General features: G+C 38.9%; 1 protein-coding gene across 1 annotated transcript; it reads right to left on the bottom strand.

Moving 5' to 3' along the window:
* Positions 1-1,609: 1,609 nt before the first annotated feature.
* Positions 1,610-24,787, bottom strand: C1H2orf42 (chromosome 1 C2orf42 homolog). Its single transcript, XM_068982756.1, has 9 exons — positions 24,668-24,787; positions 23,407-24,241; positions 22,585-22,695; positions 17,347-17,451; positions 15,939-16,043; positions 12,560-12,667; positions 10,619-10,719; positions 9,123-9,285; positions 1,610-2,348 (listed from the first exon to the last, which is right to left on the bottom strand). The coding sequence occupies exons 2-9, from the start codon at positions 24,227-24,229 to the stop codon at positions 2,140-2,142; spliced, it is 1,725 nt and encodes a 574-aa protein (XP_068838857.1). The 5' UTR covers positions 24,230-24,241; positions 24,668-24,787; the 3' UTR covers positions 1,610-2,139.
* Positions 24,788-24,805: the final 18 nt, after the last annotated feature.

The following is a 24,805-nucleotide window of genomic DNA, read 5'->3' as shown; positions in this document are numbered from 1 at the left end:
TTGGGTATTTTTACTTTTCAGGCAGGCACTCTGCCTTACCTAGTTTTAATGTCTCCTCTTCTCTATACTTATCCAATCCTTTCCTATCCTTTTTTATTTTGTCCACGTGGCAGGGTTTGTGGGATCTTAGTTCCCCGACCAGAAATCAAACCCGTGTCCCCTGCAATGGAAGCATGGAACACCAGGGAATTCCCCTTTTCCTCTCTTTTAGAGCCCAGCACAATATAGTCTAATTCTCCCTAGACCTCTGGGTTCTCCTCAACGATCTTCCCCATTGTCTGAAGCACTTGAGAACTCTCCACACAAGCCAGCCCAATTGTAGAGGACAAACAACCCTTAATTTGCCTACCCATTTCCTTCATGTAGGGGCACAGGTCCTTCTTTTACCAAAAATGCTTACAGACCGGTCTCCCACCTCAATTAGGTCCATCAGACCTTTCTTGGGGGATTTTGGACTTTGTACTTTCCAGTTGAGCAGAGCAGTCAGTCCTGCTCTAGAGTGGAAGTGAAAGCCATAGTTTCACGTGCATTTATTGTTGTTGTTCAGTCACTAAGTCTTTTCTGACCCTTTGTGACCCCATGGGCTGCAGCACACCAGGCTCCCTTGTCTTTTACCATCTCTTAGAGTTTGCTGAAATTCATGTCCATTGACTCGGTGATGCTATCTTAACATCTAATCCTCTGTTGTCCCCTTTCTCCTTTTGCCTTCAGTCTTTGCCAGCATCAAAGTCTTTTCCAATGAGTTGGCTCTTCACATCAGGGGGCCAAAGTATTGGAGCTCCAGCTTCAGCATCAGTACTCCCAATGAATATTCAGGACTGATTTCCTTTAGGGTTGAATGATTTGATCTCTTTGCTGTCCAGGATGTGTTAGGAATCAGATATCCTACCAGAAGGAGCTGCATTGCGTTGATGGTAATGAAGCCTCAAGAGAGGTAGAGATGGGTCAGATGGACCCTGGCTGCAGGGGTTCTGAGGCCTAACCACACCCCTTGCTACCCGAGGATAGTTGTCTAGCCCTATTTTAGTGTCCATGAACCAGTCATTCATTCCTGTTTTTGCCTGAGCTGGTTAGAGTTGGCTTTTTGTTATGTGTAATCAAAAATGCCTACCTATACACTTTTCTTGTCTTCCAAAAATAATGAATTATTAACAATTTATATTATAAAGCAATATGATAAAGTGGAAAGAACATGCACTTTGGAATAAAATGAAACATTTTTAATGCTATTTCCAGTAAGATACTTAATCTCAGAGAGACTGTTTAACTTTATAAAAGAAGGAGTGGTGGCTAAATTCAAATAATGATGAGGACTAAATGAGAAAAATTATTAAGTGAGATTATAAATGAAAATGCCTGGGATGTAACAGGCAAATAGGAAATGTTCCATTCTCTTCTTTTCTCCTTAAAAGCAGGCTTCTATTCTGTGACTTTCAGTATTTCCATTCTGTGATGAATGAATTAAAAAATATAAACTGAATTTTACCACCTGTTAAGCTTTTTGGAGAGTGAAGAGGGAAATAAAAATCAAGTGAACGAGCAATTACAAGCGTTAGTTTGAAATGTCAATCAATATTGCCTTGACACCTGAATCTCTTTTTCCAAGTTCACTATCACCTAAATCTCCCAAAAGGTTTATACTTTTATAATTAGGCCAACACAAGATATAATTTATAAAAACTAGTGACACTGTGCTTTATTTGAGAAGAAAATAAAAGGATATGATTGGAACTCTGTCAGGATGATCTTCAACATTTTGCCCTAACCAAGTTATTATTAATTTTCCAACATGTTAGTATAAGGTGGAGTGCTGCTGACTTCTTAGAACATTAGAAAAAGGTTGAAACAAACTCTAAAGGTGAGTCCTTCAGGAAGGTTAAGTGAGCTGGTTTTCTGTTTCTTTAAAAACTACCCAGGAATATCATCCAAGTTAAATGAAGACTATACACAGCAGCACCAAAAGGGCTATTTACAAGAATAGTTTTTCTTCAAAAGAATTCACTTGAATGCACTGAGAAATTGCATCTTAGCTAAGAGTAGTTCACTAAGGAACAGAGCCATCTAAGTGTCTAACTAGTATTTAAAGTTGTCAAAGGGTGGGGATGTGCAAATTTAGCAGCAAAAGACTCTTGTTTTGCTTCAAGGGAAAGTGATGGTGGTCAGAGGGGCCAGTTCCAAGGGCTGATCCAAGGGGGGCCGCTGGTCTTGGTACTCTGCCACATGCCCATTGCGGTGGTGCCCATACTCAAACTTGATTCGAAGCTCACCAATCTTGGATTGGGGAAGAATATCTGGGATCCACTCGATGATGAAAGGTGTTGGCTCCTTTTGATCTGGGGAAGTGTTGCCTGAAGATAAAAAAGAAAAAAAAAGAATTGATTAGTACAATTTTGAAATAAATTTTCACAAATTTTAAAAGGAAAAAGAAGTAAAAAAAAAAAAAAACTATATGAGAAGGAAAAAAGGTGGGGGGCGGGCAACAAGAAGAATCAAGACAAGGGAAAAGTGATTACTGCTCTATCTATCCAAAACAAAATTTCAGGGAACTGTCTGGTATTCTCAAATAAAGTAAGACCCAGCCTTTAGGAAAATAGGGCCAAAGGAACCATAAGGAGAGGCCAAGCTAAGAGGAAAAGACAGCTGGATGGGATGAAAAGGCAGACTAGCAAGAAAAGGTCAAGTTTCAAGGAAACCAGAAAGAAACAGAATTAAAATCCAAATGGTTCTAAAATATATTACAAATCCATAATAACCACAAGAGTGTTGTACTGGCATATATCTTGACAGACGAAAAGAACAAAACAGAAAGATCCAAAATGGATACAAAAAGAAGAATTTAAGATAAGGCCAAAATGGTATTTTCAATTAGTGTAAGAAATATACGTAAGTGTTTCTTATAACAAATGGGGTGCATCAACTACATAATTATCTGGAAGAAACTAAAAGATGACAGAATCTTACTTCATAACTTACATGAAGATAAAGTCCAGAATATTAAAGGTTTAAATGTGAAAAACTCAGGTTAAAGAATGCCCTTGAATAAATATAAAGTACTAGCAGAATTAAAAATAAGCATATGGTATCACCTCTAAAACACGGAGACAATAAACATAGAAAACATAGTCCATTTAGCAAAAAACAGAAAAAAACAAAAAGACGGGGCTTTCCTGGTGGCTCAGTGGTATAAAGATTCTGCCTGTCAATGCTGGAAACACAGGTTCAGTCCCTGATCTGGGGAGATCCCACGTGCTGAGGACCAACAAAGCCCATGAGCCATAACTATTGAGCCTGTGCTCTAAGCCAGGGAGCCGCAGCTACTGATGCCTGTGCACTCTAGTGCCCATGTTCTGCAACAAGAGAAGCCATTGCTATGAGAAGTCTGCACAGGGCAACTGGAGAGTAGCCCCTGCTTGCTGCAACTAGAGAAAAGCCTGCACCGCAAAGAAGACCCAGCACAGCCAAAAATAATAAATAATAATAATAAAAAACCAAGAAAACAGCAGAACAACTATATTAATTATAGTAAAGGGGATATATTAAAATCAGAAAAAATAAAAATAATATAATACTGATAGATTCAACAAGAACAAAGTGTCACAAAAAAGTTAAAAGGATGGCAATCATCAGAAAAATGTAAAACGAAAGCTGGTGTCACTGTTGTAATACTGAATAAAGACAAATTAAGGGCAAATGTTATTTTTAAACTGATGAACTGTTGCTATAGTCTGAATCTATATTCTCTAAAATTTCTGCCTAATATTATTGTATCCTCCCCAAATTCATAAATTGAAAACCTCATCCCCAGGGTGACAGTACTTGGAGGCGGGGCCTTTGGGAGGTGATTAGGTCATGAGGGAAGAGCCCTGATGAGTGAGATGAATGCCCTTATTTAAGACCCCAGAAATGCCCTTTCTGAAATGTGAGGACACAGAGAGAAGGCTGCTGATGGCTATCTTTGAACCAGGATGCAGGCCCTCATCAGACATCGAATCTGTAGGAATCTTGGACTTCCCACCCTGCAGAACTGTGAGAAAGAAATCTCTGTTGTCTAAGTCACCCAGTATTTACAGTATTCTGTTATAGCAGTCCAAATGGACTAAGATAATATATTTACATTGACATCTGTCAGTAACTCTAATGTACCGAAAAACATTGCATTGCAGTACTTAAAGGCAGTACTCAGAAGGCATTTAGAGAAACAAAACTGTAGTAGGAAATTGTATTACAACTCTATCTAAGTTTTATAAATCTTAAAGCTATACAAAATTTTATATTGGATAAATAATAACACATTTGCTAGCACAAATTCATATCGTACATTAGGTTAGTGAGAAAATATTTTTAAATTCCTTTAAAAATTTGAAAAGGTACATCTTCGGAACTCAAAGTAATAAAAGTAGGAATGGAGACTTAAGAATACAGAAATCAAAAGCCTCAACCAAATAGAAAATTTAAATACAAAGTACTGGGAACACAGAAACTAAACTATGATTATAGACTATCTAGATATTAATAATAACCTTAAATGTTCCTATTATCAAACATGAATTTTAAAAATTAACTGATAATTCCAAAAGGTATAAAAATTAAAAAGTTCCAAGAAAATGTTAGAAAAAGTTTTTAAAGAGTTTGTAAAGTTTAACAGACAAAACTGGAAAATAGTTCAAAACATACAAATCATTTTCTATATAACTATTACCAAGACCCAAAAAAGATAGCCTCCAAAAAAGAAATTGTAGGCAATTAATAACCCTCTTGATGAAAGTGAGAGAGGAGAGTGAAAATGTTGGCTTAAAGCTCAACATTCAGAAAACTAAGATTATGGCATCTGGTCCCATCACTTCATGGGAAATAGACGGGGAAACAGTGGCTGAATTTATTTTTCTGGGCTCCAAAATCACTGCAGATGGTGATTGCAGCCATGGAATTAAAAGATGCTTACTCCTTGGAAGGAAAGTTATGACCAACCTAGACAGCATATTAAAAAGCAGAGACATTACTTTGCCAACAAAGGTCCGTCTAGTCAAGGCTATGGTTTTTCCAGTGGTCATGTATGGATGTGAGAGTTGGACTATAAAGAAGGCTGAGCGCAGAATTGATGCTTTTGAACTGTGGTGTTGGAGAAGACTCTTGAAAGTCCCTTGGACTGCAAAGAGATCCAACCAGTCCATTCTAAAGGAGATCAGTCCTGGGTGTTCATTGGAAGCACTGATGTTGAAGCTGATGTGAAGAGCTGACTCATTTGAAAAGACCCTGATGCTGGGAAAGATTGAAGGCAAGAGGAGAAGGGGACAACAGAGGATGAGACGGTTGGATGGCATCACTGACTCAATGGACATGGGTTTGGGTGGACTCCGGGAGTTGGTGATGGACAGGGAGGCCTGGCATGCTGTGATTCATGGGGTCGCAAAGAGTCAGAAATGACTGAGCGACTAAACTGAACTGAATACTTATGAATAGATAATAAAAAATCCTAAATAAAGTGTTAGCAATTAGAATCTACATACATATTAAAAGAAAAAAGACCACATAGGATTTATTCCAGAAATGTAAGATTATTTCAGTATTAGAAATTGATTCCTAAAATTCATATTGGACATCAACTGTACTTAAATTTCATTGCACTTGGGTCTTTAGAAGTTTCTCAAAAGATGGTAAAAAGATATTAAAAAAAATTCAATTCCAGGAAGCTGCCTGGTGGTCTAGTGGTTAGGATTCAGCACTTTCACTGCTATGGCCCAGGTTCAATTCCTGGTTGGTGAACTCCTGCAAGCTGTGTGGCAAGGCCAAAAAATAAATGAATAAATAGAAATATTTAAAAAAGCTATATTAAAAATAAATTATAGCTCTGAATAAAATAACTTAAGAATATGATATGCTATGAAATAAAAAATTTCATCTGAAATTATTTATCAGTTCAGTTCAGTTCAGTCGCTTAGTCGTGTCCGACTCTTTGCGACCCCATGAATCGCAGTACGCCAGGCCTCCCTGTCCATCAATAACTCCCGGAGTTCACTCAGACTCATGTCCATCGAGTCAGTGATGCCATCCAGCCATCTCATCCTCTGTCGTCCCCTTCTCCTCCTGCCCCCAATCGCTCCCAGCATCAGAGTCTTTTCCAATGAGTCAACTCTTCGCATGAGGTGGCTGAAGTACTGGAGTTTCAGCTTTAGCATCATTTCTTCCAAAGAAATCCCAGGGCTGATCTCCTTCAGAATGGATTGGTTGGATCTCCCTGCAGTCCAAGGGAGTCTCAAGAGTCTTCTTCAACACCACAGTTCAAAAGCATCAATTCTTCGGCGCTCAGCCTTCTTCACAGTCCAACTCTCACATCCATACATGACCACAGGAAAAACCATAGCCTTGACTAGACGGACCTTAGTCGGCAAAGTAATGTCTGCTTTTGAATATGCTATCTAGGTTGGTCATAACTTTTCTTCCAAGGAGTAGCTTTTTCCAGAAATGTATTCTATATGAAATACTAATGGCATTCCCCTGGAAAGAGTCCACTGGTCAAATAAATTGGGGAAAATTTAAGTTACATAAAATTCAATACAAATCTTTATTTCAAGATTTTTAATATGCAAATTTATAGGATGAGTTACTAAGAGAGATACATTATATTTGATAGTAATTATACCAAAATCTGTAGAAGGGCATGGCAACCCACTCCAGTATTCTTGCCTGGAGAATCCCATGGACAGAGAAGCCTGGCAGGTTACACAGTCTCTGGGGTTGCAAAGAGTCAGACATGACTGAAGTGACTTAGTGTGCATGCACACCAAAATCAAGAGCTTCCCATACACTGGCAGTAACAAGTTAGACACATGATAAACATCTTACTCACAAGAGCAGCCAAAAATATATTTCACAGGAGTTTGACAAAATAATTACAAATTCTAAATTTCTCCATGACATAGTTCACTGCCCTGAAAGTGCCTATAGCCCAGTTAGTGGAAAGACAGGTGAGTGAGTACTGGATGGCCAGGGGTGAAGGCTCTGACTGCCTGGGGTTGAAGATCAGCTCTACCACTTCACTAGCTGTGTAACTCTGGGCAGGTAACTGTACCTATCTTCACCTCGGTTTATCCATCTGTAATGGGGATCGCAGTATCTACCTGAGTAGGCCGATGAGCATTAAATGGATTAATCTGTGTAAAGCACTTAAAATAACAGCCAGCACAGAGCTCATTAAGTGCATTTTGTTGCAGGTGTCATTACTATTAAAATACCTCAGTTAAAAATAGACAAAGCAAAAGCAATTCATCAAATACAAATGACTAATTGAAAAACTTACTCTCATTAATATTTGAGGGTAATGTAAATTAAAAGAATGATAGGATATTTTTTGCCTATCAGATCAACAAAGATTAAAAAAGAGAAACTTTCATACATGGTTAGCAGGAGTAAACTGTAGAATTAGCACCATCTTTCTGGAGAGCAGTGTGACAAAAAAAATCAAAAGTCCTAAAAATGTAAATAAACGTTGACTCTGCAATTTCACTTTTCTTTTTTAAAATAATTTTATTTATTTCTAGTTGCGCTGGATCTTCGTTGCTGTGCAAGGGCTTTCTCTAGTTGTGGTGACTGGGGGCCACTCTCTGGTTGTGGTGCTCGGGCTTCTCATTGTTGTGGCTTCTCCTGTTGCACAGCTCAGGCTCTGGAGTGCGGCCTCAGTAGTTGTGGCACCCAGTCCAGTCTTAGTTGCTCCGAGGCATGTGGAATCTTCCCAGACCAGGAATCGAACCTGTGTCAGGTTTGATTGGCAGGTGGGTTCTTTTCCACTGTGTCACCGGGGAAGTCCTCCAATTTAACTTTTAAGAATTTATCCCCCAAAATATCCTAAATAAGTTTGGAAATAAGGCCATAAGAGGTTTTTCTAAAAGGAAGTTAAATATAAAAGGAAGCATTGTTTATAATAGCAAAAAGTTTGATATAAATTAAACTCAGGGTTGATGAGAGTGAGATAACTTAATGAGTGAATTTTATGCAGCTGTTTAAAAATGTCATTTTCACAACAGCCAAAAGATCAAGCAATCCAAGTATCCAGACAGATGAATGGATACACAAAGTGTAGGCTATACATATAATGAAACATTTCTCAGCCTTAGAAAGAAAATTTGACATATGCTACAACGTGGATGAACACTGAAGACATTATGGTACATGAAATAAACCAGTAACAAAAGGGCAAAAATTGTATGATTCTAATTAAAGTAGTCAAATTCATACAGACAGAAAGTGGAATAGTAACTAGGGTTGGGGGAGGCAGGAATGCAGATTAGTATTTAATGGGGACAGTTTCAGTTGAGGAAGATGAAAAACTTTTGGGGATGAATGGTAGTGATGGTTGCATAACAATGCCAAAACACTTTATGGCAGAAAAATTTTATGCTTAAAAATGGTTAAAATGTTAAGTTTTATATTATATATGTTTTATAATAATAAAAAAGTCTAAAATAATGTTGAAGACAGACATGGAAAGTTGTTCACGACATACTTTTAAGTGGAAAAAGCTATTTAGATATGATACCATGTTTCAGAAACTATTTCTATGCACAGAAAAAAAAAAGAGTGTACGCCAAAATCTTAATGGTGATGTCATCTATGGTGGGTGGGATTGTGCTGTGTGCTAAGTCACTTCAGTCATGTCTAACTCTTTATGACCCCATGGAGAGAGGACCCTGGTGGGCTTTTCCTGCAGGCTGCCAGGCTCCTCTGTCCACAGGATTTTCCAGACAAGAATACTGGAGTGGGTTGGCATTTCCTCCTCCAGGAGATCTTCCCGTCTTCTCTCTTATGTCTTCTGCATTGGCAGGCGGGTTCTTTACCACTAGTGCCACTTGGGAAGCATGGTAGGTGGGATTATCACTGGTTTTTATTTTTCTTTATGCTCTATAGTGAAATCTATGATTTCTATATAATGAACAGGTATTACTTCTCTAATTTTATTTTAAAAGCAGTGGTTCAAATGAAACAAAACACCTTATCCCATGACGCCTTTATAAAATGTATGAATGTGTCTTTTTTGCTTAAGGTCAAGACCCAAAGTCCAGGACAGCATAGTACACACAGGTGACCTTCAGAGGAAGGTGTGCTATTGAAACCACCAACTTACTTACCAACTTTGAGAAAAGTTTTTAGTTCCAAGGGTCGCAGCACTGGTTGCTTTTCTATACGACCGTAAGTTTCTGCTATGCTCTCTACTTCTACTTTAGGACATTTAAACAGCTCATAGGTCCCATCTCGGTTCTGGATAAAACTCCGGGTGATTTCCAAAGGCATCTGGATATGGAGACAATACCAAGAAAGGTGAGAAAGGAAAACCTTCACAAGTAGACAAACACTGGATGACAGTAGGTTTTATTCATGCTTTCAAGTGCACTCAAAACTTTTTCTTGCATTTTCAAGTAAATTTTTTCAGCAATTCTGCCTTTTCTCCTATATATCGTTCATGGCTTTCCCTTTTTTTCTACAACTTTAATTTGAGCTCTTGCCAAACCCTAGTGAACTGAACCCCTAATACTTCATGGCTACCTAACTGCTACTGGCACAGATCTGCTCTAAAGTCATTTTATTCCTTCCTCACTGCTCTGCTGGCAGCAGTCTTCTCCTAAAAACTCTACTGACAACACCTATAGCTCATGTCTTGTGTGCTTCCACCATCCTTGGCACTGAGTCAGACAAAGCCTGAACTGAGTTTTATCTTTGCCACTAAACAGCAGGCTGAGCTTCCCACAGCCTGTTTCTCATCTGCAAAACACAGTCCATACCAAGTCATGGCTGTGAGCTGGAATGGGGTGACATAGGTAAGTGATGTGCAACAGACAGAAGCTCAGCAACTTGACTTTACTCTGGGTTGTTCTGGTGCCTCCCTGCACATCATGTGTTTCTTTCTGTGACATCCTGCATTTAAAGAAGTTCCTCCATTGTCTTTAGGGCTAACATAAGTCTTCCCTAGTGTTCACAGGTAAGTTCTACAGATAGCAATTTATTATTTTTCTGAACATAATAATGCCTTGCAATCAAGCTAATCTTAATGTATGAAATCACATGATGTTGAGTTTTCCACAATATTTCATTATCATAGGAAGGGAAAATCCTCAAGTTTTTAGGATCTGGTTGAAAAAAATGTTTAAAATTGTCTAATACTATCCCTGTAAAAAGGAACACAAACTAAGAATCATTTCTCTAATGAGAACTCAATTGCAGTTTAGAGAGGGACACTAAATTGTGCTGGACCTACTGACTTCACAAGTAGCATATCATCTCAAATTATACATATACTTCCCAGGTGCCTGCCAGTTAATCGAGGGCTCACCACAGATAGTAGGGGAGCATTATTTAATTTACAAGAAAAAGCATCCTTGTTTTCTCATCCCAAAGGCAAAGAAAAAAGGATGCTCCAATTTAAAAAAGAATACAACCTCAAGTTGCAGTGAATACCTATTAAAATCAGAGTTGGAACCATAAAGTCACGAATGTTCCCAAATAATCTCTTAGGATGAACAAAAGGAATTCTCCGTAGTGTCCGCAACTCAACGAGCTGGTGCTTCCTGCACTTGGTTCTTTCTCTTCCCCACTCTGCCCTCCCAGTGTTGTAGAAATCAGCTCTTACCTCCGGGGTATCTAAGATTTGTTTAACCTGCAGGATATTCGTGATATGCCAGGTATACTTGGAAAAGGTTCCCAGTGGCAAGGCATCTTTGCGAACAAAAGCTTTAAGGTAAAAAAAGTGGACAAAATTAGACTACTGAAAAATAATAGCATTACCTGTGTTCTTTCACTGAATTTGTCATTGTAGTTTCTAGAGTGTTCAATGAAGTGATATTCGTGCCTTATAGAATCTTGCCCTCTAAAAAAGAAATCCTGGGCTTTCCTGGTGGTGGCTCAGTGGTAAAGAATCTGCCTGCCAATGCAGAAGACATGGGTTCAAGTCCTGGTCCCAGAAGATCCCACATGCTCTGGAGCAACTAAGCCCGTGTGCCACAACTACTGAGTGTATGCTCTAGAGCCTGGGAGCTGCAACTACTGGAGCCCGAGCACTCTAGAGCCCATGGTCAGCAACAAGGGAAGCCACTGCTGTGAGAAGCCTGTACAATGTAACTAGAGAGTAGACCCCACTCTGTACAACTAGAGAAAAGCCCACAAGCAGCAAGGAAGATCCAGCACAGCCAAAAAAAAAAAAAAAACCCATTTTTTCTTTTTTGGCTGTACTGCATGGCTTGCAGGCTCTTAGTTACCTGACCAGGGATCAAACTCAGGCCCTGGCACTGAAAGCACTGAGTCCTAATCACTGGACCACCAGGGAAATCCCTAAAAAAGGAATTCTAGAAGCAAATCTATAAACAGGGTTTTGGCAAAATGTGGTGAACCATATGATATGGATTTTTGCTATATGAAGTCTCTGATGCTTCCTTGAGATACTAATTTTGGGCATCTTAAGAAACTTCTTCCTTTGTTTCATAAAACTACAGACACAAGACTCCATTATAAAACAGCTTCTTACAACTTTAGATACATCAGAGGTCAAATCAGAGTCCTTAAAATAATTACATGGAGTTTAAAATTTGCTCATGTAGTTGTCAATCTGTTACCCTGCCTCCTGATTGTAAAGGAGTTCCACTGAAGGGCCTAAAAACATGTAAGGGATGGGTTAAAATTAATATATTAGATCTCAAGTGTAAACGGGAAGAATCAACATTGTCTCAAACGTTAGAGACATAAGGTGTAAAGATGGGAGATTGTTATGGCCCTAAATGGAGTGATTCACAGTATGTACCATTTAAAGTGAAAGTGAAAGTGTTAGTTGCTCAGTCGTTCCAATTCTGTGATCCCGTGGACTGTAGCCTGCCAGGCTGCTCTGTGCATGGAATTCTCCAGAATTAAATTTCAGTCCCTATTATATCATCAAATATCAATTTACTGAAGAAATAGCTCTGATTTCCAGCTATAGACACTCTTGGGCTATTTGCCCTTGAGCAATCTTTTCTTCCTCCTTTTTCCTCCCTCATTTTCCTACACTACCTAATAAGTATCTTGAGATCTCTAGTAGAAAGATATTATATAAAATCAAGAAATAAATACCAGAATACTGTAATGGTAAAATGTACCAACCCTGAGAATCACTCCAAAAAGAAAATCTCCCTCCATCAAAAATCAGGAATCGTGAAAAACAAGTTTTAGTATTTGACAAATACTATAATATCCTTCCAAGAAGTCAGCCCAAATAACAACTAGAGCTGAGCTATTATAATGCTTTTGTTGAAACTGGCTCATATCTAGAAAATACCCAGTTTCTTGGTGGGCACCATCATTGCCCTTCATTGGTGGTTCTTTTATCAAATTGTGCTTTCTGAATCTTTCCGTCAACTCTTACTAGAATAAGCATGAGGCCTTTGAAGTGTATGATCATTATTCTAAGAGCTGATGGGTTAAGGCTTCATGCTCTGAGCATGTAACTAGAAGAGCTAATCCTGAAAATCCTGCACAGTTTTTCCCAAACATAATTCTGTAAGGTCCAGACATCTACGGCTATTCCTAAAGAAACATCTCGTACCTGTGGTAGAGTTGGGAAGCCGTTTCTTCGCGCTGCCGATGGATATTCTCTGTTGCAGGGCATCAAAAAAGGACTGAGGAATGTGGAAAACCAGTGGCTCTGGTTTGCCTACAGGAAATAAGAAGAACTCATTTAAAGAAATACACGTGGGCTTTCTAGTGTGGAGGGAAAAGTGGAGGAAATGGAACTGATGAGCAGTAATAACTAAAAATACTACTGAGATTTCTTTATAGAGAGGCAAAAACAAGCTTTGATGGACCTTTATGAGTCTAGCACTGTCACTTGCCCTCCTCCTGATCCCTTGCAATTATAACGGATTCTTGTCATCTACCAAAAATAACTTTTCTAGTCCTCAATTTTGTAAACGCCACCACAGCACAGACTTCTCCCTTTAAAGAGGACGTGAAATGAGATGAGAACATTGAGGCTGAGATGAGAAGGTAAACTTGATTCACTCCTGCTCACTCTCCCAGGCACTTGCTGCTTGCATTCATGCTCTCAGGTGGCCAGAACTATGAATGCCAGAGACTGCAAAGTTAGGACAGTTTATCCAATAAGCATCAGTCTTCTCTCTGATCTGAAGGTAGGAAAACTGTCTGAAAATACTTAACAAACTTCTTTAAAAAACTTGCAAAACACTAGGTTAACAAAAGGTCAACAGAAAGACTGTTCAGGGGAGAGGTTGAAAAAAATTCAGAGTTTTTCTTACTAACTCTGCCCAAGGGTCAAGCTCCAACAGAGCAAAAACATCCAGAACCAAGTGGATTAATAGGTAACTTCCACCTCCCTGGATGCAACTTAAAGAACAGTTCTTAAAGACAGTTCAGATACCTTTTTTGAAATAAAGATCAAACCAAGAAAAATAAAAGGTTTTCTGGAATTTCATATTAAGATTTTACATCCTTTCAATTGATTTTACCTGCTTAATTGAATGTGGAATGTTAATAACAAAACTGTCATTGCTTTTGAGCCACTATAATATTAATATAGGGGCTTCCCTGGTGGCTCAGATGGTAAAGAATCTGCCTACAACTAGGGAGACCTGGGTTCAATCCCTGGGTTGGGAAGATCCCCTGGGGGAGGGAATGGCTGTCACTTCAGTACTCTTACCTGGAGAATTCCATGGACAGAGGAGCCTGGTGGGCTACAGTCCACAGGGTCACAAAAAGTTGGACATGACTGAGTGACTAACATACTTTTGAATATTAATATATATACAGTTGATTTTATTTTTAGCCATGTGGCATGACTTGCAGGATCTTACTTCCCCAACCAGGGATTGAACCTTCGCCCTCAGCAGTGAAAATGTGAAGTCCTAACCACTGGACCACCAGGGAATTCCCATATAGGCAGTTTAGAGAAGTTGCTGAAGAAAGGAATTTTATTTTATTTTATTTTTTTATGGTTTCTAGCCATTCTTTTTTTAATATAAATTTATTTAATTTTTAATATAAATTTATTTAAAGAAAGGAATTTTAAAGTCTTTCATCTTGAAATTAGATTATAGGCTACATGCAAAGATCATTACGATTCTAAAAGTGCTAACTCACCAGAACTCAGCTGATGGGATGCTAGGGTTTAGGTTTATAAATTAATTTTAAAAAACCCTTGTTAAAGACACAGAATCACAGTGCTGGAGGGAGCTGATGGTGACTTTGACTACGGTGGTGGTAATAGGGATGGTGAGAGAGGGTGGTATAAGGAATGGGATGAAAAAGGGCCATAGTTCACAGCTTACATTATTGTCAATGTTCTATTTTATGTTTTGGGAGGTGGGTTAGTAGGTATTTATTATATTATTTCAAACAATATATAAATAAATGAAATTTTAAAAGAAAAGAAAAACAGACTCTCTTTTTAACCTTCCCTAGTTTTTTTTTTTTTTAATGATCTTCTATCTTTGCAACATGCAAAATCTTTAGTTGTAACATGTGGGATCTAGTTCCTGACCAGGGATCAAACCCAGGCCCCCCTGCACTGGGATTGTGTAGTCTTAGCCACTAGACCACTAGGGAAATCCCTAAACTTCCCTAGTTTATTTTGTTTTTCTAAAAGTGACTTCTAAAATTTTATTTCTGAATAAATTTTATTTATTCTGAACCAAGGTATATAAAACTAAGCATGTATTTCAACACCTCCATTCTTGTTCCTTTCTTCACCATGAAGCCACAACTGCTCTAATCCTTCAACTCATCTCCTACTGAGTGTCTGCTGTTGGGCTACTATTCCCTTTGGGGTGCTTTGTATTTAAAATGATATTCATAAACTTCAACATATTCAGCAAAAAACATAAAATGTTGTGGGGTTTATAAATAATGCCATGAGGAGTGTTTGAAGACCTGAGATGTATCTCTTGGAAAAGAGAAGACCTGTCATGCAGGCCAGTGGGTGTATGCAGTAGGAGGGACTGTTACTTGAAAACGGGAACAGAAAATTCCTCCATGTGGCTGGAGTGCAGACAAAAACCAACAGGAAGTATTATTAGCAAACATTTCCCTTTAGCATGAGGACGACCTTCCTCACAGCTCTCACTGTCCAACAATGTTATGAACTGCCTCAGAAAGGAGTGAGCTGCTCACCACTGCACAAAACCTGAAAACCATCCATCAAGGATGCTTTTCAGGCAATGGGCAAGGCCTGGTAGATGGTCCACTTCTGAAATTGCTGAGGTTCTAGGAGGCTATCATGATCAACCCGAGTCCAGCTTGTGTTCTCCAATCTTCCTTAGCATATCTGTGCTATGTGCTGTGCTTAGTTGCTCAGTCATGTCTGACTCTTTTCGACCCCATGGACTGTAGCCCAACAGGCTTCTCTGACCATGAGGATTTTCCAGGCAAGAATACTGGAGTGGGTTGCTATGGCCTCCTCTAGAGGATCTTCCCAATCCAGGGATCGAACCCAGGTCTCCTGCACTGCAGGCAGATTCTTTACCATCTTTACCATCTAAGGGAAGCCCTTAGCATATCCATGTAATTTTATATAACTATCTTCGTCTCACATGTTTAGATTTTTTCCAAACTTTTTTCCTCCCATGCTTAATCCTCCCATTAAGTTTGAGGATTTAGAATGACCTTCTAAGTAAGGCTTGTTATCTCCCTTATCAAATACACACCCACGCATACCCTAAGACCAAGGCTGTCTACTTTTACTTATTATTTGCTGTGGTTTTTCTTTTCCATCACTAAATTCAATTTTGTTGGTCCTGCATTTTAATTATGTGATTATTCCTTTATTTCATTTAGATTTCTACCGTCTTGTGGTCCAGTGCCCTCTAGACTGAAGCCCAATTACTTTTTTTTCAAGACAGAGTAGAGCTATACACAATCACTTTAATTACTAGGACTTTCAGCAAAAGCGCAGTTAGATGACCAGTACTTACCATCAAACTGATAGTGCATGGTTTGATGGATGCGTTCTGTGACACTGGCCAGCCAGTCTTGGAAGGATAAGGTCACTTGTGCCTCATCTAACAGCTGACCACAGGCTAGGAAAAAAAAAAACACTCTTCATTAATTTTTATCTTTTCTTACAGAATTTAAGTTAACAGTTGACTGAACTCTGAAAAAGCTAAGGAGTTTATACTATATAAAAGAGCAACAAGCTGAAAATCAATGACAGTAGGTAAATTAAGTGAAATGGAATACTGCAGGATTTTCTTTTTAAAAATCCATCTAGAGAAAGAAAAAAAAGAAATAGAAAGCTCTAAGAGACTAATGGGTTTAAGATTATTAACCACAGAAAGTTTGCAGCCTTTCAGCATCAAACTGCAAACTGAAGAATGTTGATTTAGAGCCATTAATTGACCAGATTCCTGATGAGTATGTCTATATACTGACCTACCGTTCTATTTCTTATTTCTTCTCCTGAAGAAATGTCTTCAGACACATGAAGACATTTATCCCCTTTTATAAAGACATAAAGATGCCAAAACTACTATCCATTTAAAATTAAAATTCTCATAGGTAAAAGCATCTAATGATAAGCTGGATTAAAAGCTATTGTCTTTTTTCTTTATATCAAAGTGATACTTTTAATTTGTTTACTTCCTGACCTTCTACAAACATTTGTTCTTGGAATGTGTAAGTTCTTAACTAGTTAGTTAATTAAGATTTGGTCTTGTACTATTTGCTGACATGACTGAAGTAACTTAGCATGCACACACACATGCACCATCTGCTACTTATGTATTTATTGGTCTTGTCTTCAAAACCAGAGTGTGAGCATAGAGATGAGGCCTAATTTTTAATCACCCAGCCAAATTATAAGAGAGTTAAGAAGATGTTGATCCCCAAACATACAGGCTTAACTCTTCTGCACAGAAAAGTGATATATATATATAAATTTATAAGTTATGTTCAAATCCAGTCATTCTGTCTCAAAAATTCAGAATGATATTCCTGTTACTGCCTTTCAGTGTTTTCAAATTTCACGAATTTTGTATTTCTTAAAAAATATTTATCATTGTATAATTGTAAACTATGTTTCTTCTTTAGTTTTGAACCACCCATACCAACCACATGTGGGTAATGAGCAACAAAAATAAAATATTCTACAAAATCCATGATGCTAAAGCATGTCAGTAATTTGTGTTGCATTTGTTATTTAAAAGACAATTTGGTTGTGAGCCTGTTTGAGGCAGTGGGAGGGATAGCACAGATCTTGGCCTCGGTGCCTGCTACTGTTTATCTACAGGGACAACATGCAACGTTTCACGTGATTATATTGCTCTGGGCTTATGCAGGATAATTTTCCACCTCTTTACCCTATTCTGGGGAAGGGACACTTACCCTGCCTTTTTAATGAAGAAGCAACCACAGGCTTTTTCAGGCCACTTTTCCTTAGATTACTGCTCACTGCATCTGGAGGTAGCAGGGAACTGTTCGTCTGTGCACCTAAACCACAAGCACCATAGCGTTTAACGAGACGTCTGCAGAGTATAAATCAATTCAACATTAATTTCTGAAGTCTAAAACATATAAAAAGCCTATGCTAATTTCTACATTAGCTTAGCTTCAATTTCTAAAAGGAATTAGCATTAGCCCTTTTATATAACATTTAAAGTGTCTTACACTCTTTACAGGAAGTTGGTGGGGGGACTAGAAGCGAAAGGAAGAAAAGAAATTCACCCTTTGTTTTACGTCTCAGACAATCACTATCAAGTTTCTGGTGAAGCAGCGTCCATTTTCTTTTTTATAAAGAGTTTATTTTGCTGGTTTTGTGATTTTAAGGACCTGTGACTACATCCACCTTCATGAATCACTGCCTTGCCATGGCGAAGGGGCTTGCGTAACTCAATGAAGCTAAGAGCCAAGCTGTGCAGGGCCACCGAAGACCAATGGGTCACAGTGGAGAGTTCTGACAAAATGTGTTCCACTGGAGGAGGGAATGGCAAACCATTCCAGTATTCTTGCTGTGAGGACCCCACGAACTGCACAAAAAGGCAAAAAGATAAGACAACAAAAGATGAGCTCCACCCCCCTCACTCCCCGCTGCCCCTGAGCTCAGAAAGTGTCCCCTGTGCTACTGGGGAAAAGTGGAGGGCAATCACTAATAGCTCCAGAAAGAATGAAGCAGCTGGGCCAAAGCAGAAATGATGCTCAGTTGTGGATGTGACTGGTGATGGAAGTAAGTCTGATGCTGTAAAGAACAGTATTGCATAGGAACCTGAAATTTTAGGTCCATGAATCAAGGTAAATTGGATGTGGTCAAGCAGAAGATGGCAAGAGTGTTGAATGTTGACATTTTAGGAATCAGTGAATTAAAATGGATGGGAATGGGTAAATTTAATTCAGATGACCATTATATATCTACTACTGTGGGCAAGAATCCCATAGAAGAAATGCAGTAGCCCTCATAATCAACGAAACTCTGAAATGCAGTACTTGGGTGCAGTCCCACAAATGACAGAATGATCTTGGTTCATTTCCAAGGCAAACCATTTAATATCACAGTAATCCAAGTCTATACCACAACCACTGACTCTGAAGAAGCTAAAGTTGACTAGTTCTATGAAGACTTGTAAGACCTTCTAGAACTAACACCAAAAAAACCGATGTCCTATTCATCATAGGGGATTGGAATGCAAAAGCAGGTCGTCAAGAGATACCTGGAGTAATAGGCAAGTTTGGCCTTGGGAGTACAAAATGAAGCAAGGCAAAGGCTAACAGAATTCTGCTAAGAGAATGCACTGGCCACAGCAAACACCCTTTTCCTACAACACAGAGATGATTTTACACATGGACATCACCAGATGGTCAATACTGAAATCAGATTGATCACATTCTTTGCAGCTGAAGATGGAGAAGCTCTATACAGTCAGCAAAAACAAGACCTGGAGCTGAATGTGGCTCAAATCATCAGCTCCTTATAGCAAAATTCAGGCTTAAACTAGAGAGAGCAGAGAAAACCACTAGGCCATTCAGGTACAACCCAGATCAAATTTCCTGTAATTATACAGTGGAGGTGATGAATAGATTCAAGAGATTAGTTCTGGTAAACAGTGTGCCTGAAGAACTATGGACGGAAGTTTGTAATATTGAACAGGAGGCATGGACCAAAACCATCCGCAAGGAAAAGAAATGCAAAAAAGGCAAAGTGGTTGTCTGAGGAGGCCTTACAAATAGCTGAGGAAAGAAGAGAAGCGAAAAGCAAGGGAGAAAGGGAAAGGTATACCCAACTGAATGCAGAGTTCCAGAGAACAGCAAGGAGAAACAACAAGTGAAAGTGAAAGTCACTCAGTCGAGTCCGACTCTTTGTGACCCCATAGACTATACAGTGGGTAGCCTTTCCCTTCTCTAGCGGATCTTCCTGACCCAGGAATCAAACCAGGGTCTCCTGCATTGCAGGCTATTCTTTACCAGCTGAGCTATCAGGAAAGCACACAGAGAAACAAGAAGGCCTTCTTCAATGAACAATGCAAAGAAATAGAGGAAAACAACAGAATGGGAAAAGACTTGAGATCTCTTCAAGAAAATTGGAGATTACAAAGGAACATTTTCTGTAAAGATGGGCACAACAAAGGACAAAAATGGTATAGACCTAATAGAAGCAGAAGAGATCAAGAAAAGATGGCAAGAATACACAGAACAACTGTATAAAAAAGATTTTATTGACCCAGATAACCACGATGGTGTGGTCACTCACCTAGAGCCAGACATCCCAGAGTGTGCAGTCAAGTGGGCCTTAGGAGGCACTGCTGCCAATAAAACTAGTGGAGGTCACAGAATTTTAGCACAGCTATTTAAAATCCTGAAAGATGATGCTATTAAAGTGCTGCACTCAATATGTCAGCAAATTTGGAAAACTCAGCAGTGGCCACAGGACTGGAAAAGGTCAATTTTCATCCCAATGCCAAATAAGGGCAGTACTAAATAATGTTCAAGCTACCATACAGTTGCACTTACTTTCCATGCTAGTAAGGTTATGCTCAAAATCCTTCAAGCTAGGCTTCAGCAGTACTTGAATCGAGAACTTCCAGATGTACAAGCTGGATTTAGACAAGGCAGAGGAACCAGAGATTAAATTGCCAACATTCGCTGGATCATAGAGAAAGTTAGGGAATTCTAGAAAAACATCTTCTGCTTCACTGACTACATTAAAGCCTTTGACTATGTAGATCATAACAAACTGTGGAAAGCCCTTAAAGAGATGGGTATACCAGACCACCTTACCTGCCTCCTGAAAAACCTGTATGTGAGTCAAGAGCAACAGTTAGAACCTTACATGGAACAACTGAATGGTTCAAAATTGAGAAAGGAGTACAACAGGCTGTATATTGTCACTGTGTTTGCTTAACTTATATGCAGAGCACATCATGAAAAATGCAGGGCTGGATGAGTTGCAAACTGGAAACATGATTGCTAGGAGAAATATCAACAACCTCAGATATACAGATGATACCACCCTAATGGCAGAAAGTGAAGAGGAACTAAAGAGCCTCTTGATGAGGGTGGAAGAGGAGAGTGAAAAAGCTGGCTTAAAACTCAGTATTGGAAAAATGAAGATCAGGGCATCTGGTCCCATCACTTCATGGCAAATAGGGGAAACAGTAGAAGCAGATTTTCTCTTCTTGGGCTCCAAAATCACTGTGGATGGTGACTGCAGCCATGAAATTAGAAGACGATTGCTTCTTGGAAGGAAAGCTATGACAAACTTAGACAGTGTATTAAAAAGCAAAGACATCACTTTGCTGACAAAGGTCCACATAGTCAAAGCTATGGTCTTTCCAGTAGTCATGTACAGATGTGAGAGTTGGACCAGAAAGAAGGCTGAGTGCTGAAGAATTGATGCTTTCAAAACTGCGGTGCTGGAGAAGACTCTTGAGAGTCCCTTAGACAACAAGAAGATCAAACCAGTCCATCCTAAAGGAAATCAACCCTAAATACTCATTGGAAGGACAGATGCTGAAGCTGAAGCTCTAATACTTTGGCCACCTGACATGAACAGTGGACTCATTGGAAAAGACCCTAATGCTGAGAAAGATTGAAGGCAGAAGTAGAAGAGGGCGACAGATGATGAGAAGGCTGGATGGCATCACCAATTCAATGGACATGAAATTGGGGAAACTCCAAGAGAAGGTGATGGACAAGGAGGCCTGGCAAGCTGCAGTCCATGGGGTCTCAAAGAGTTGAACAACAACACCACCAATTACACCAGGATTACCAGATTTAGCAAAAAAAAATTGTTTTTAATTTCAAATAATTTTTTATTGTAAATGTGTTCTAAAGATTACATGGGAAATACTTATACCCAAAAAATTATTCACTGTTTGTATGAAATTCAAATTGAATTGAATATTCTGTACTTTATCTGGCTACCTGAGTGATCTAACATTTCTACAAACTCCTTACAGTCATTTTTAATGGCTGCCTGGCATTCTATCAAGTGGTTTGTTTAACTATCCCCAGTGGTTGGCCCTTAGTTGCTTCTAATTTTTCATTACTATAAACAAATACCCAATGAGCATCTCTGGACAAAATGTTTTTCCTATATCAAGGATTATTTCCTTTAAAAAAGAGTATTTAAAAGTAGAATTACTGAGTTATAGGGTATAAAATTTTTTTTTAAATTTCAAGTTTTCTGGGGTAAGACTTATAAGTAAACATTTAACCACAATCTCTACTCTATATTGCTGCCAGAATCCTCTCTCAAAAACACAGAAATAACCAAGTCACCGTCTCTCCATCTTTCTCCAACTTTCCAGCACCTAAACTATGCACAACCGCTTGACCCGCCTCCAGCAATACGCCCTCTATCTATAAAAACATTTTTCAAGGTTCTTAACAAATACTGCAAACTACTTTTACAAATGACTAAAGCAACTTACACGACATTAGCCACGCTGAAGAGGCCAATTTGCCTGTGGCCTCCACGTAAAAAAAAAAACTTTGCTAACTTGGCATCCAAAAGTATCTTGTTTTAATTCTGAATTTATAAAACATTTGCATTTCTCTCTTCACTAGTGAGCCTAGAGTTTGGTCCACATGTGCAGGCCAGGTAATATTTTCCTTTCATTCAGAGTCTAGGTCTTTTAACACTTATCAACTGTGATACTTTAGCATTTTCACATTGATTTATATGAGTCCTTAACTGACACTGATATATTTGAATTAAAAAAGAAAAAAATACACATATAATGCCACCTGCTGAAAATGCAGAAAACAAACTATATTTCTAAATTATCAAGGAAAATATAATTAAACACTATCACAAATTTTTAAACAAACACCTATCAATGAAAACTTCATAAGTCTATCCTAAGGCAGATTAAGGTGTAAAACTAGTCTGAAAATGATTCAGGGATGAACAAACATATCAATAATACAAGCAGAGTTTGAGTGGATCTTATACTTGGCCAACAGAACCAACCCTTAGCTTGACAAAGAATTATCAATAAGGGTAAAACTTTTTCAGACAACAACAACAACATTACCTCTTGTATTTGCTGAGATTCAGTGAAACATATAAAACAGTAAAACAATATCTCAAGGTCGCACCAGCAACAAACAAACAAAACAGCTTCTCACCAGATACTTCCTCCTTTTTCCTCTTCTTTGGCTTAGAGGTGGTAGACTCACAAGCTGATACTGGTGATTCTGAATGGCAACCTAACTGGGGCACAATAACCTCCTTTAGACCTAAAATAAAACAAATTTCTGAATTATTAATACTATCTATGAATAACTATGGGTCCCAACCTAGAGAAAAATTAATTTCTAAAAAATCCAAATCCCCAAAACAAATTATAGCATGACTGCCTGCTTTAAAATCAGTTCCTTTAAAGAACTCCCCAAACATACGTTCTTATTCATGGGCCATTAATATGATAAAAGGCTCTACAGAGAAATGTAAAACAAAAAAATTGGGAGCTGCTGCCAGCTGAAGATCATTTAGAAATGAAAATAAAAGCACAAGATGAAAATGTTAAAAACAACGTAAGTCTTGTAGAAACTTTAAAAGATTTATTGAGCAAAGTACTAGCAAAGTACTAGTACCATCTTCAAAGATAAGAAACAAGCGAGAAAAAATAGAAGGTACTTTTTGTTTGTTCTTTGTTTTTACTAACATAGGGCACCTGTAGAAAAGTAAAAAATCAAAGCAAAGCTAACTTTGCTTGATTCATTGTCTCTGTGAAAATGCCCAAGTTTCTTGATTGTTAATTTCAACCAACCAACCAACCAACCTTCATGCAAGAGTGCTGACTGGAATTAAAAGAAGGAATGCTTTTCTTTGGATTTATCTAGCAGCTGCTTCTGAAGGTTGCTAGGACAACCTCCAAATGCCGTCAGTGGGACTCTTTCATTGCTGTTTTAGAAAAACAGAGTAAATGTGTCAACCACACCACCTACCGCTGGAATCAAAGTTTAGGAAGTCTGAGAATTCCTGAGCCAACGTCTCGTCACTGGCAAAGGCACAGATGCAAGCAAAGAAATGAATGCATCTCTGGACCGCCTCATCCTTGGACGCACTTGACTTGTGCGACTTTAGAGTCTGGCAGGAGCAGAAGAAACGGCGTTCAGGCAAGCTTTTGGCACCGATTTTCTGCACAAAGGATGTATGTAAATACCCCAAACTATGCTTCTGGCTTGCTTTGCATTTCACCACCAAAATGTTTTTAGTAATCCTCTGTACAAGGGGACCTGTGGGTTCCGTGGCCAACTGCCAGATGGTTTGCTTGGTTTCTGGGGAGGCCTGCATGGCATTCAGGACCGAGCTCTTTAGAGTCAGAGGGGTGGCCTCTGCCTGGCAGTTCACTGCCAGCTTGATGTGCTGGCACTGGTTCTCCACAACGCCCTGGGTGGCAGCTTTCAGGCATGAGGGCACATAACACCGGCCAGAGCTCAGCTGAGTGATGATGGTCCCGTCCACCGTCTGGATGGTCGTCTCTGAAACACCTAGCTCCACAAAGCATCGGTAATCGGGGCCCCGGTCTCTTTGCCGCACTGAGTAGACTTGCAGATCAGAGCCTGTGATGATTTTGACAGCTTCAACACTAGGCTGCTTCCGGGCGCCGTACCGGAAAATGGTTCCACAGGTCTTGTTCTTACAGCTCAGTCCCCGGGTCCCATTGTATGTGCCACATCGGGGACACTTTCTGATCCCCCTCAGTGTGGCCTTCCCCAAATCAGACAGGAAAGCTGGAACTTTGGTCCTTAGAGAGCTTGGTTCCATTTTTCACAGGTTCTAGAAAAGACAATAAGTGCATCAGCCTGAGTATACACATACAAACACACACACAGTTAAAATCACTTACAATATCTAGTACAGAAAGTAAAATAAAAAGAAGCTATCCACTATTTTCAAACTGTACTCTCAAAGAAAACATCCATTTAAACCCTCAAATAAAATAAAAGTGCAGGAAACTTTATGAAATATTTCTCAAGATTCAGTCTTGTTTTATACAACAAGCTAGGTTAATCTAATCTTTTTTTGACCACACCAAGGGATCAATGGCAGTGGAAGCACAGAGTCCTAACCACTGGACTGCCAAGGAATTCCCCAGTTAACCTGATTTCAACATGCACAGATGTTTGACTTGAGCGACTAGAGAATGGGAAAGATGAGTTCTTTCTCTTCCACCATTCCCCACAAAACTCAGACCAATCTTACCTGTATCAATTGCCAGAGTATCCAGAAAACAGTATAACCTGAATTCATAAGACCTAAAAGGTGTTTCATTAGTTTGTGATGATCATAGAAGACAAGTGAAGACACAACAATTTGCAGAGTAAAAAACACTGTTTAACT

The sequence above is a fragment of the Capricornis sumatraensis genome, chromosome 1, assembly GCF_032405125.1.
Source record: "Capricornis sumatraensis isolate serow.1 chromosome 1, serow.2, whole genome shotgun sequence".
NCBI lineage: Eukaryota > Metazoa > Chordata > Mammalia > Artiodactyla > Bovidae > Capricornis > Capricornis sumatraensis.
This window is presented reverse-complemented; position numbering and strand designations above follow the sequence as displayed.